Genomic DNA, 14,239 nt, shown 5'->3' with positions numbered 1-14,239 from the left:
TGAAGAATATAAAATAACAAATTTCTGAAAAATAATACATGGCAGCACCATCAAAATCTAGCTCATTATCTGGAAGTCAAACACACTCTTTAAAAACCATAAACTCACTTTCAGTGTTAAGTAATGGTTGACATGTATGTGATTATTAATTGATATTAATTATCAACAGAAACTAGATAACACAGATTTTAAGCCCACCATCATCAGATTACAGGCAATTCAGATCGTCTTTTTTCTGTTGTATAAGTTCCCCATTGGTCATTAGTTGTGCCTATTTACATTTAAGACTGATTAGATAAACGGCCTTGTTGGAGGTTTGTTATCACTATTTCTTTACCCTGGGGAGGGGGTAAACTTTACTATAGTTTATATAGGAAATCACATTTTGGACCAGCATTTGTTTCATTTCTATTGGAATTAATTCAAACTAGGTTAGCATTATCAGTATTGGATAGCAGTTTGATGGTATGCACATATCAGCCCTGACTGACCCCCAAGGGCTGATGGGTCTGGCCAAAAAGGGTCGAATTGACTGAAATTTCAAAAATCTTCTTCTCAAGACCCAGATATGATAGAATCAAATCCTCTTTATATATATGGAAGGGTCTTCAGGTGCTTTACCAAAATTCAGCTGACTGACAGAACCACTATTTGTACATAGTACATATACTACCCAGATCTTTCACACTACTTTTGCATTACATGTTGTTCAAGTTACCTTTGTTACAAAATGATTTCTTTTTCATTTGGCAACATCGATAACATCAGTTTTTACATAAATCAGGTGACCGTTAAGGCCAATGGGTATCTTGTATAAGTTAGTTTCCCTTGACCCCTTGTTAAAAATAACCCTTAAGTATTTATAGGTCACTTGCCCTTATGCAATGGTGAGGCATCTGTCGTCCGTCTGTCTGTCCAGCGTCAACTTTTTATTTCAAACAACCTCTCAGTAACCAAAAGGCCTAAGATGATGATATTTAGCAAGTAGCATGCTGGGATGAAGGGGTCAAATATGTTAAAATCTTTTAACAATTTCTTCTGAATTACCAAGAAGCCTAGGGTGATGATATTTGACCAGTAACATGCTGGGATGAAGGGCTACCATTTGTTCAAAAGAATGACCTTGACTAATATTCAAGGTCACATGGGTCAAATATGTTTAAAACATTTAAACAACTTCTTCTGAATAACCAAGACGGTGATACTATTTGACAAGTAACATGCTGGGATGAAGGGCTACTAAGTTTGTTCAAATGAATGTCCTTGAATTATACTCAAGGTCACAGGGGTCAAATATATTGTTAACTGTAAAAGACTTCTTCTTTTATAACCAAAAGGACCACAGTGATGATATTTGGCCAGAAGCAAACTGGGATAAAGGGCTACCAAGTTTGTTCAATTGAATGACCTTCATCCATTTACAAGGTCATAGGGGTGAAATATGTTGAACACTTTAAAAAACTAGTCCTTAAAAATGGATTCCCTGCTTAACGTTCAGCATTTAGGGGAATGACAGCAACTGGTTCACCCGTTGTCAGTATAATGTGACTGGGGGAATGCTGTGCTGGGTGCCTTCGGCATGGCATTTCAGTGAGATTGCACTATCACAAGGAGGCACGCACACCAACATACCAGCTGTGTCCAGCATACACACACTGAAGCACGCATACACTACACACATGGAGGCACGTTCTTAAATGACCTTAGCTGTTAATAGGACGTTAACAAAACTAAACCAAATCGAGCCAATCCAGGGTAATTTGGCCAGAAGCATGCTGGTATGAAAGTCTATAAAATCTGCTCAACTTAATGTCCTTGCTTGACTTTCAGGTCACATGTGTCACATGATTTTTTGCATTTTGCATTATACAGTAGTAATGTTATTCTACTCTACAATAACATTTGCCATAGTGGCATGCCAATAACATATGACACTATGAGGTTTTAAGTTAATGTACAAGATTCCCATTTAGGATTCCTAATGGGACTGGGTAATAGTACACGTAAGGAAAATGGAGAGCAAAGAAGTTTAAAGATAATCTTGTGTAGACAGTTGGGGATAAAAATTCTTTCATGGTGGGCACTAAGATCCTTCTTGGATCTCCTGTAATTTAGTTTCACTGAGACACAAACCAACATATTCTGTACTACATATAATTTGAATTTGAGATTTTGATTTTGTTTACAATATTGAATATTAATATAATCTGTCTGTTACGTTTTAACAGTTTTTGAAGAATATCGCATTTGCTTGCCTTAGTGGAGAGGTAAGCACTTTATATTGTTACTATATTTATCTTTGGATAAATGAAAAGATATTCCATTCCATATTATTTACTTTTTTATTTGGTCCAAAGGGTCAAACAACTTTTACATTTTTGGTTTACACTTCCTAAGAACCAGGGATTGGAAATCTTTTCAAGTTTTGAAGAATTGTCCTTTGTGGAAAAAATAATTTGCTGAAAGATTTTATTTTTTTGTCTGAATCTAAATAAAACAGCAACAAAAGAAAATCACATGATTATGAAGCTTTGATTATGTTGTTTTGACCAATCAAGTTTATGTACACTGAAGTGTAAAATATGTAGGATTTGGCAATGAATCGCCTTTGATTCCATATATGCTAAACATTTCATTTAGTACCAAAACAATTTACTTTTAATGATTTTTTTTGTGACATGAATGTTTCTTTGTTTATATGATTATTTTCTTTTCATTCTCAGCATTGAAAACTGTTAACTGTTAAGGCCCTATTGGGTCTTTTGTTATTTTTTTGCAGAGTCTAGATTTGAACAGTAAAGAGATAAAACTTTTTTTTGGAGATTTGAAAGAGGTAAGTATCTCAATATAATATCGTACACATACATGTACTTTGCAGCCAATCAGGGCTATGTTCCTCAAATATGTACAAAAAAATAAATGAAGAATAGTACAGTTACTGTAGCAAAAGATCAAAAAAGAATCATAGACAAACATATACAGTTCAATAAAGAAGAACATTTAGAGAGAGAAGTGGTTAGAAAAAAGACCAGGAGCAATATCAGTGTATGGTTAGAAAAAAGACCAGGAGCATTGTCAGTGTATGGTTAGAAAAAAGACCTTGAGCATTGTCAGTGTATGGTTAGAAAAAAGACCTGGAGCAATGTCAGTGTATGGTTAGATAAAAGACCAGGAGCATTGTCAGTGTATGGTTAGAAAAAAGACCAGAAGCAATATCAGTGTATGGTTAGAAAAAAGACCTGGAGCATTGTCAGTGTATGGTTAGAAAAAAGACCTGGAGCAATGTCAGTGTATGGTTAGAAAAAAGACCAGGAGCAATGTCAGTGTATGGTTAGAAAAAAGACCAGGAGCAATGTCAGTGTATGGTTAGAAAAAAGACCAGGAGCAATGTCAGTGTATGGTTAGAAAAAAGACCAGGAGCAATGTCAGTGTATGGTTAGAAAAAAGACCAGGAGCAATGTCAGTGTATGGTTAGAAAAAAGACCTGGAGCATTGTCAGTGTATGGTTAGAAAAAAGACCTGGAGCAATGTCAGTGTATGGTTAGAAAAAAGACCTGGAGCAATGTCAGTGTATGGTTAGAAAAAAGACCAGGAGCATTGTCAGTGTATGGTAAGAAAAAAGACCAGGAGCATTGTCAGTGTATGGTTAGAAAAAAACCCAGGAGCAATATCAGTGTATGGTTAGAAAAAAACCCAGGAGCAATGTCAGTGTATGGTTAGAAAAAAGACCTGGAGCATTGTCAGTGTATGGTTAGAAAAAAGACCAGGAGCACTGTCAGTGTATGGTTAGAAAAAAGACCAGGAGCAATGTCAGTGCATGGTTAGTAAAAAGACCAGGAGCATTGTCAGTGTATGGTTAGAAAAAAACCCAGGAGCAATATCAGTGTATGGTTAGAAAAAAGACCAGGAGCAATATCAGTGTATGGCTAGAAAAAAGACCAGGAGCATTGTCAGTGTATGGTTAGAAAAAAGACCAGGAGCAATGTCAGTGTATGGTTAGAAAAAAGACCAGGAGCAATGTCAGTGTATGGTTAGAAAAAAGACCAGGAGCAATGTCAGTGTATGGTTAGAAAAAAGACCAGGAGCAATGTCAGTGTATGGTTAGAAAAAAAACAGGAGCATTGTCAGTGTATGGCTAGAAAAAAGACCAGGAGCAATGTCAGTGTATGGTTAGAAAAAATGACCAGGAGCAATGTCGGTGTATGGTTAGAAAAAAGTTTTTAGCGAATAAAATTGTTTTACGTATTTGGCAGTCTGTCCGTCTGTCCACACACACTTTGGCTTCCACTAGATAACTTGCTTACCGGTAACTATTGTTCGATTTTGATGAGACTTGCTACACATGTACATATCTTATAAAGCTAATAAGAATAATGAGCTCTAATTGGTCAATTTCCAAACTTTCAATCAATCTTTAATTTAAATGGTGAAGGTTTGTTATCACTATTTCTCAGGAAGTAATGGAAGGATCTTTCTCAAATTTGATAGGTTAGATCCCCTTGGTCAGTGGGTGTGCATGTTTATTTCTCAAAAAGCGCTTGACTAATATTTGAAGGTTCCCATTGGTCCATAATTTGCATGTATTATTTTGAGACTTAAACAGGCATTCATCTTGGATTTTGACATTTCAAGAATTTAGTTATCACTATTTCCCATGAAGTACTTAACAGATCTTTCCCATATTGCAATGATCGTTTTATTTCTTTCACATTAAGTACTATACTAGTAAGTACGTGACACTACAAACTGACTTTGAAGGTTGTTTTTTCTACACAGCAGTATGAAGTTTAGATCAAAAGCTACCTCAGGGTGCATTTACTGTGTACATGACTCAATCAAGCAGATAAGAGAAAATATCAACGTGACATAGAACTTAATATGAAGATGGTATGATGATTACTTGTATATCCATAAGGAGTATTACAAGCCCTCTAGGCCTCTTGTTCAATGATTTTCATGAGAGTGAATAAAATGCTTTTTCAAAGTCAATAAATAATATCATTCCAGGTAAATAATTTTCCTGTGTTAATTGCATTACGTCACAAATCAGTTTGGAATTTTCGCTGATATTAGCACTCTGACATAAATTATGTTTAATCATTGAAGCAAGGGTTAAACTGTAACCATTTATGTGAGTTCCTGCTTACTTCATTTTATCTTTTGCAGAGTAGACAGAGTAAACAGAAGCTTCAAAACACCTATGAAAAGGTAAAAGTCTTACACAGGATATACATTCTATGGAACAAATCAATATCCGCCCAATTGGATCATCAGGACTACTTTATTGTCTGAGGGCATTGATCCTCATGTGCACATGGTATCAGCGACTACAGGTTTTGTTACTCATAAGTGAACCCTTGAAATACTTTCAATTGGTTTCCTGTTGAAAAAACTGCCTCTTAAATCTGTTATATTCTGTATCATATAGAGTACTATTTTACGATAAAACTTGACAAAATTTACATATTAATGTGTTTTTACTCTTGCATACCCATATGTCAAAGTTTAATGAAATTCTAGGCATGTCCTTATCAGATCTAGAGATAGTCATACATTTGAATTGCAATGAAATTATGGTTGTTTATATTTTCTCAGTATAGTACATTGATTTTCTTGTGTTTACCGGAATCAGGTCAGGATCCCTCACACACTATGAACTACAAGCCATACTATGGATATGTGGTAATGTTTTCAGGTTAACCACAAATCAGAAAAGTTTGAGTGCTTGAAGCTTAATATTTTGATAGGTACAGAGATTTTTATCTCACCTGCCCAAATGGCAATTGAGATTATGCTGTGGCACGTTGTCAGGTGCACCTGGCTGTCCATCGTCTGTCAATTTTTAGTCCCCTACCTGTGAAACGCGGGATATATGGTTTTGTCTGCATCTGTCTGTCGGTCCGTCGATCCTGCATCTGTCTGTCTGTCCGTCAATCTGTCCGTCAGTTTTCCGTCTGTTACCTTAGGTTAAGGTTTTGTAATGGCTTACCACTCGCTTCATAATGATGTTAGGATGTTGATTCATTGCATAGTGGTTCTATAGGGGTCCAGCATTAATGCTGTGGATTGAAAATGTATATTTTTTATTTACCCCTCCGGTATGTTTTTTGCAATTTTCGACATGCTATCCACTTAACTGTCTTGGCCAAAACCTGCAGGTTAAAGTTTCAGTTAAAGTTTAGTTTTGTAATGGCTCATCGTTCACTTAATAATAGTGTAAGGATACTGATTTTATGTACAAAGGTTCTTTAGGGGTCTAGCATTAATGTTGTTTAGTGACAGTTGAATTTTTTTATTTTTATTTTTATTTTTGACATGTTTTCATCTTAACTATCTTGGCCAAAATCTGCAGATTGGGGGGGGGGGGGGGCAGTAGGGGACATGTATTGATTCATCAATAACCACAGAATGCTTGTTTTATTTAAAAAATGTAATTTTGCTTGTAATCTGTTAATAAACAATGGCTGTTACCAATTAGTACCAGTGTTTACTGTCTACTGTGTTACAATAAGCATCAACCCCACCTAGCTTATTTTTCCTATGTGATAAATGTTCGGAGGCAGAGGAGTTGAGCCACGAACCATCCAATTTTGCCCAGTGTTAAATTTTCTTAAAAATTGACACATATATACTGCAAATGCTTACCCTTCATAAAATAATGTTATTATCTGGAAAACACCAATTGCGTTGCATGCCATGGCAACCACTAACAAGAGAAATGTGCAATAAAATCACATTTTTTTCTGATTTTTGTCAATATTTCAGCCCACTTGCTGCGTCTGTTCATCTTTTCACCATTTAATTTATTACTCATTGTTATTCATTGTTGTTTAGTGACAGTGGAAAAATAGTTATAGTTTTTTTGAATTTTTGACATGTTTTGGACTTACAAAGAGTAGTTATTAATTATCACTTTTGTGTTTATGAAGTAATTTGGCCAAAACATAGTGGCAATGATGACACAAGGTCCTGAACAGTTAGTTTTTATTTTCTTAGAGCCAATTTGAAATAGCTTATAGTAAAAAACAGTGTTGTAAGGTGTTATAGACGTAGTGCCTTTTACAGTGTCTGTTCATCTTTTCACCATTTAATTTATTAGTCAATGTTATTCATTGTTTATGATTCAGGGTCATGGGCATCTTGCCATATTGACATCATATTTATATGTTGTTTATTGGGTTATTTATTTGTTTATTTCAGGTGCAAAGCAATTTGAATGAAATCGAAAAAGAAATACAAAGTGGAGTAAGTTATGTTTTTATTAGCTCACCTGGCCCAAAGGGCCTGGTGAACTTATACCGTGGTGCGGCGTTCGGCGTCCGGCGTCAATATTTTACTTTCAACAACTTCTTGGTATTGGGCCTGAAGCATGCTAGGATGAAGGGCTACCTACTTTGTTCAAATGAATGACCTTGACCCACTTTCAAGGTCACAGGGGTAAAATGTCATAAAATCTTCAAACCACTTCTCAATAACCAAAATACCCAGGGTACTGATATTTGGCCTGTAGCATGCTGGGATGAAGGATTACCAAGTTTGTTCTAATTAATTACCTTGACCTACTTTCAAGGTCACAGGGGTCAAATATGTTAAAATATTCAACAGACTTTTTCTCAATAACTAAAAGGCCCAGGGTACTGATATTGGGCCTGTAGAAAGCTGGGATGAAGGGCTAACAAGCTTGTTCAGATGAATGTCCTTGACCCACTTTTAAGGTCATGGGGTTCAAATGTCGTAAAAATTTTAAGCAACTTCTTTTCAATAACCAAAAGGCACAGGGTACTAGTATTTGGCCTGTAGCATGCTGGGATGAAGGGCTACTAAGGTTGTTCAAATGAATGTCCTTGACCAATTTTCAAGGTCATGGGGTCAAATGTTGTAAAATCTTCAAACCACTTCTCAATAACCAAAAGGGTTAGGGTACTGAAATTGGGCCTGTAGCATGCTTGGATGAAGGACTACCTAGTTTGTTCAAATGAATGACCTTGACCCAGTTTCACCCAAGGTCACAGATGTCATAAGTTTAAATATTTTAAAAGGTTCTTATGAATCAAACACTGATATTCTGCCTGTTTCTGTATTTTAGTCCACTTTTAAGAAAACAAGCGTAAGATTAATATCAGGTGAGCGATGCAGGCCCATTGGGCCTCTTTTTAGTTCACCTGCCCACCTCAGTTTCTGTTATCTGGCCATCTTCCATCAACTTTTCCAGGAAATATTTGCTGTTAGGCAAGGAGATGCACTTTGGTTCTTGTACTCTAAATCACAGGAAAATGTGTTTTTATGTAAAAAGGCATTGTGGGATAAGTATGAAACTTTCACAAATTAAATATTATCATATAACTAAACTCTATGCCAAGTTACATGCTTATCCCCAAATACCTTTCATGTACAATCAGCGGATAAACATTGCAAATAAGCAGAACATTTGATAAAACAATGAAATCGGTTAACTTTAACGATTAAAGCAGATACTTTCCTTGAGGCTAGGAGACTTAAAATTACCAGAAAATCGAACTTCATGTATTAAATCAATTATTTTACAGTAGTTGTGGTTGCAAATGCCATTTTTGATTTGTAAGTTAACTTTGATAAGTAAAAAACAAATCAGGACCTGGAACTCAATTCAGCCACAGGTGTTGAGCAAATATTATATGATATATATATAATATACAATACTAACAATTGATATCTTATACTTATAGCATATAAAGGGTGTCATGCACCTTTTAATTCACTTAAAATTGAGAGATATTTGAAAAAGCCAAGTTTGAGATGTGTCCAGAAGCCATAACTCGGTATAAAACAAAAGGAAAGTATGTAGTCAATATGCAATTTATGTTAGTCTACTTTAATGAGTGAAGTTGTAAATTTCAAATCAGAATATTAATTAGAAAGGAAAACAAATTACTTTTCAATTGAAAATGACCAAACAGACCCCCCTGACGTAATCCTTTGTTTTATATAAACAATCTTTAAGTGACGATTGAATTTCTGTCATTTTTCATTCTGTTACATATGTTTGTCTAATTTATACATGTTTTCAAAAACAGAAATGGTATTATTTTGGTTTTTAAGCTCATTTTGAAAACAGCAAACTATATTTGTGATTTACCATACCCCTTTTGGTACCCCCTGAAACCCACTTTCAGTCAAAGTTTTACCTTTGTTTTTCTGTATGTCATACAATAGGACATCTTTAAACAAAATAAGGAGGTGAAAATCTGAATATACCGGGCCCCAAAAAAGGGCCTTATAGACACCCTTCCTTTACATGTCCAATATTTTTAGCTCACCTGACCCAAAGGGCCATATGAGCTTATGCCGTACTGCGGCGTCCGTCGTCTGGCATCCGTAGTCCGTAGTCCGTCGTCCGTAGTCCGTCGTCCGTCATCCGTATGTCAACTTTTTCTTTTGAACGACTTCTTCTGAAGAACTGTAGGACCTAGGGTAATGATATTTGGCCAGTAGGTACCTGGGATGGAGTGCTATAAAGTTTCCTCATTAAAATGACCTTGACCTACTTTCCAGGTCACAGGGGTCAAATATGTGAAAATTTTCGAACAACAATTTCCTAGGAACCATTTGGACTAGTGTCATGATACTTGGATATGTTATGTAGACCATCAGTGCAAATCTTTTTCTCGATTACAGTAATGATGTCAAAGGTCAACTTTATGTGCAAGTCGGGAGTCAAAGGTCAATATGAGTTAAAAGCTTTAACATTAAAATTTCAAGTTTCAAACAACAATATCTTCAGAACCATTTAAGAGATGTTAAAATGTCTTGTGTTCTAGTTACCAAATTTGGTCTTAAGATACCTATATGTCAGTTGCATGTCACAAAAGAAACAGGTGAGCGATACAGGACCTTTGGGCCTCTTGTTTATAAATAGATGAAAGCTTATTTTGAAACAATAATTTTATTTAATTTGTTATCGTTAGGTTAGTAATTCATCCATCCAGTCTCTTGTAAGCAGACTGTCTCGGACGTCAATGCCTGGCCTTTTAATGAATTGTTTTAAGGGGTTATTTTTAGGTCACCTGAGCTTTGCTCAAGTGACCTATTCTAATCGCTTTCCGTCCATCGTCGTCCGTTGTCGTCAATCGTCGTCCGTTGTGCGTAAACTTTTCACATATTCAACTCCTCAAGAACCAGTGGATGGATTTTTTTCAAACTTCGTCAGAATCATCCTTGGTAGATGAGGCTACAAAATTGTAAAATTGGAATTCCTATCCCAACCCCTGGGGCCTGGGCGGGGCCCCTAAGGGAAAATTAACCAATATTTCAAAAATCCTCTTCTCCAGACTCAAAGGTTACTACAGTCATTTTCTCTGCATGGAAAGAAAGATCATCAGGGGCTTTACTTAAATTGTAAATTTCAGGACCCCCAAGCTATTCGTTCTCCCTTCGGGAGGGGGTGAAGTTTACTATAGTTTATATAGGGAAATAACACTTTTGGGTATATTTTGACAACTTTCTGTAGGAAATTATTTTTACTTGGTGAGAATTATCCTTGGAGAAAGATGGTTTCAAATTGTAAAATTGAAATTCCTACCCCAACCCTTGGGGCCAGGGCAGGGCCCCAAAGGGAAAATTAACCCATATTTTCAAAGTTTTCTCCTCCAGACTCAGGTACTACAATCATTTTCTCTGCATGGAAAGAAAATCATCAGGGGCTTTATTTAAATCGTAAATTTCAGGACCTTCGAGCTATTCATTCTCCCTTGGGGAGGGGGTAAAGGTTACTATAGTTTAAATTGGGAAATAACACTTTTGGGTGTATTTTATCCATTTTCTGCAGAAAATTACTCAAACTTAGTCAGAATCATCTTTGGTGAATGAGGGTATTACTTTGTAAAATTGGGATTCCTGCCCCCTCCCCAGGGGCTAGGGCGGGACCCCAAATGGAACATTTACCAATATTTTCAAATTCTTATCCTTTGATGACATGACAAGTATTGTATTTCACTTAGTTTACATGCTGATTTCCACATCACATCTAAACAATAAAATAAAGCTACCAGTACCTATGATATAACTCAGGTGACCGCTAAGGCCCTTGGGCCTCTTGTTTAACTGTAATATTAGTCCCCCACCAGTTTAAGGGGTTTGCACTCTGTCCATCTGTCCTTCCGCCCTTACGTCGGTCCTTCCTTCTGTCCTTTTTTCCGTCGAAGAAGTTTGTCTGGGACATATATATATTCTATACTATTTCACCTGGATTCACCATATTTGGTATACAAGGACATCTTGGGATGGGGGTGTGCAGAGTGCAAGAAGAATGTCACTGACCTCACTGTGACCTATGCTTTGACCTTTGACCTTAACTTTTGAAAATGTTTGTCCGGGGCTTATCTTCTATACTATTTCACCTTGAGTAAACAGACTTGCTGTACAAGAACATCTTGAGATGATGGATTGCAGAGTGCAAGAATTAGGTCACTGTGGCCTATGACTTGACCTTTGACCTTCACTTTTGAAAATGTTTGTCAGGGGCATTTCCTCTAGATACTATTTCACCCGGAGTAACCAGATTTGGTGTACAAGGACATATTGGGATGTCGGAGTGCAAGAAGTGGATCACGATATCCTCACTGACCTATGCTTCCTGACATAAGTGTACTGTTTGTTAAATATAGAAATCATCACTGATGGGGACTAGGGATTGCCTTGCAATAATCTGCCTTGTTATAATGGGGATTATTTACTGTTAAATTGCAGTGATGGATTTATTTATGTATTTATTTTTGTGTATGTGTTAATTGTTTAGGTTTTAATTCTTGAACTCTGAGTTACCTTCCTTCTTTGATAAAAAGAAAATGTTTATGCAAAAACGAGGTCCTTCAGTTCTAATCTAGTACATAAAATTATTCAATAAGTACCTAAATCCTTTATCTATCCCTTGTGCCTATCTTTGCCAGAGTTTCAGTTATTTTCACCAGACTTTTATTCTCAAAAATCATCTCAATTAATAGAAAGACCGCTAGTTTTCTACAAGCAATATTTTCCACCAAATGAAGAATCAAGTTTGTTTTCAAAAATTTTTGTTTGTTTCGTAAATGTTTAAATGTATCTCACTAATCTGCAGTCAATTTAGTTAATTATTTATTCATCTCCACTGGGAGGAAAAGGAGCAAACACATGCAAACAGTTTACAGAAACTCGGTCGTAAACCTTTTTGGCCATTTTTGCACTGTACATTAGTATGTTTCACCATAAAAACTCGGCATCACTGCCACATGTTTTGGTCCCCATTTACTTTTGTATGTGTTTACTTTCATTTTCGGTTTTGAGTACCAATTTTTTTTGTGAATTTGAATTTATTTTATACAAAATAAAGGAAAAATTGTTTGCCAGTTCACCTGGCTCAAAGATAGGCAGAGGGGTGGGGCCCTTTCTCCTTCTGTATAAATGAAGGGATTTAAACCAAATGTGGTCTTAAGCATGCATGCTTAGTGTAAAAAGTCTCAATTTTGTATAAACTGAAACTGTGACCCCCCTAGAGGCATAGGGTCAGGGCCCAAAAGTGGAAATAGAGGATACTTTTAAAATCCTTCTCCTTTTGTACAAATGAAGCAATTTTTACCAAACTTCTCTAGAGCATCTTTGGACAAAGGGGATTCAATTAAGTATGTGCTTAAGTATCCTTTAATTTTGAAAGTGGGACAATAAAATCCTTCACCTTCCAGGATTTTATCCCAACCCTATAACCAAATAAGAAAACATGCTACCAGGATTGGCCTGGGGGTTCGGAATTACCCCTGGAGACTACCTACCTGGGTTATAACGTGGAAACAGTTGAGATCTCTCTGTCATAACCATTTACAAAATTGCTAAACATGAAGAATACGTTCCATAGATTCATCAGTTTGGAAATATGTGATATCAAAGTTTTACTTTTTACACAAACAATGTATGTATTAAACGTGTCGCAATGTTTCAAGACTGACTGGTCCCTTTGTCAAGCCAAGACTGAGTGAGCGATTTGTATTATTTACCTAGCTTTACAACGATGTGAGGAAATTGTATATTTTACATGTCACTCGACCTGAGACATTTCGCCTATTGATAGGGAGCATATACAATATACACACTGCATCAGATAGGTCAATCAGATAGCCAGCTACCCAGACTGGTCAATAAATAAGGTGAAAAAAGCAGTAAAAGAAAAGACTGAAAATAGAAAACCGAGATAGAAGAAAAGTAATGATAGCCAAACCAAAAGCAAAGGCTGGGTCGACACAATACCTTACGTGAAGGGGACATCTGAGGCTTGTGCACGGGTGATGAGAAAACACCATTTCAGCACCCCGATGAGACCACTGACAACCCTCAGACAGTTACTGGTGCACCCCAAAGACAAGACTGACATTTTAGACAAAACACGAGTTGTATATCAAATAGGATGCAAAATTTGTCAGCAGTCATATATAGGTGAAACTAGGAGAAAATTTGGCACACGTTTGATGGAACATCAAAAAGGCGTAGAGAAAATGAGCAATATCACATTCACCAGATCCACATGCAAAACATCCGCCACCCAGTACAATAAATCGGCTTTAACAGATCACACTTACACCCAAAATCACATCGACAAATCAAAGAAGCAATCAAAATCAGGAAAACTCAGAACATGAACAGAGACGAGGGGGGACACCAGCTTAGTCATCTGTATGACCATACCTTCCAAATGACCATATTTCGTCGTGTTACACCCGGGAGTTTAGCCCTTCACCCGCTTTTATAATTATAACTTCACCCGCCGGGTGACGGTTTTGACCCAGATTTCGTCAATTTCACCCGTTTTCACTCGGAATCTTTTCGTATATTAGAAGTTACCAAAGTCACTCGGAATTCTCTAGACATTTCCATCCTTCTCCATAAGAAAGACAATCTATTTCCCGTTTCCGTTTCTCACCAACAGGTTAGTTGCGAGTTGTTTATACGTTCTAGACTTGTTTTTACAAATGTTTATATAAAGACCGTTGTTACTTAACTTGCCGACAAGTAATTAGTCAGGTGTTTTAACAAATAATAGAGTTGTTTTTACAATTGTATTTACGTAGAATAAATCGTATTTTAGAGGTAACTTTACAGTTGTGGGATCGCACAGCGTTACACGATGTGCGCACAATGTGTGCACAGTGTGTGAACTTTGTGTGCACGATGGGCGAACAATAAAAAGCTGGACGATTATTGCTTGCGCACATCTGTGCGCACGATTGACAGACGTTGT

The 14,239-nt window shown here is 36.5% G+C and overlaps 1 protein-coding gene across 1 annotated transcript in view; it reads left to right on the top strand.

Annotated features, from left to right (window-relative positions):
* Window positions 1–14,239, top strand: part of LOC110462677 — an 82,951-nt gene that overhangs the window by 33,196 nt on the left and 35,516 nt on the right. The window contains exons 14-17 of the mRNA XM_021516764.1: window positions 2,229–2,267; window positions 2,780–2,833; window positions 5,167–5,208; window positions 7,201–7,245. Coding sequence (XP_021372439.1) covers window positions 2,229–2,267; window positions 2,780–2,833; window positions 5,167–5,208; window positions 7,201–7,245 — 180 coding nt within the window. The remainder of the gene's footprint in view (window positions 1–2,228; window positions 2,268–2,779; window positions 2,834–5,166; window positions 5,209–7,200; window positions 7,246–14,239) is intronic.

Source organism: Mizuhopecten yessoensis, unplaced genomic scaffold (assembly GCF_002113885.1).
Source record: "Mizuhopecten yessoensis strain PY_sf001 unplaced genomic scaffold, ASM211388v2 scaffold10821, whole genome shotgun sequence".
Taxonomy (NCBI): Eukaryota; Metazoa; Mollusca; class Bivalvia; order Pectinida; family Pectinidae; genus Mizuhopecten; species Mizuhopecten yessoensis.
Note: the sequence above shows the minus strand (reverse complement) of the source record. Positions and strands in the feature narration are given on the sequence as shown.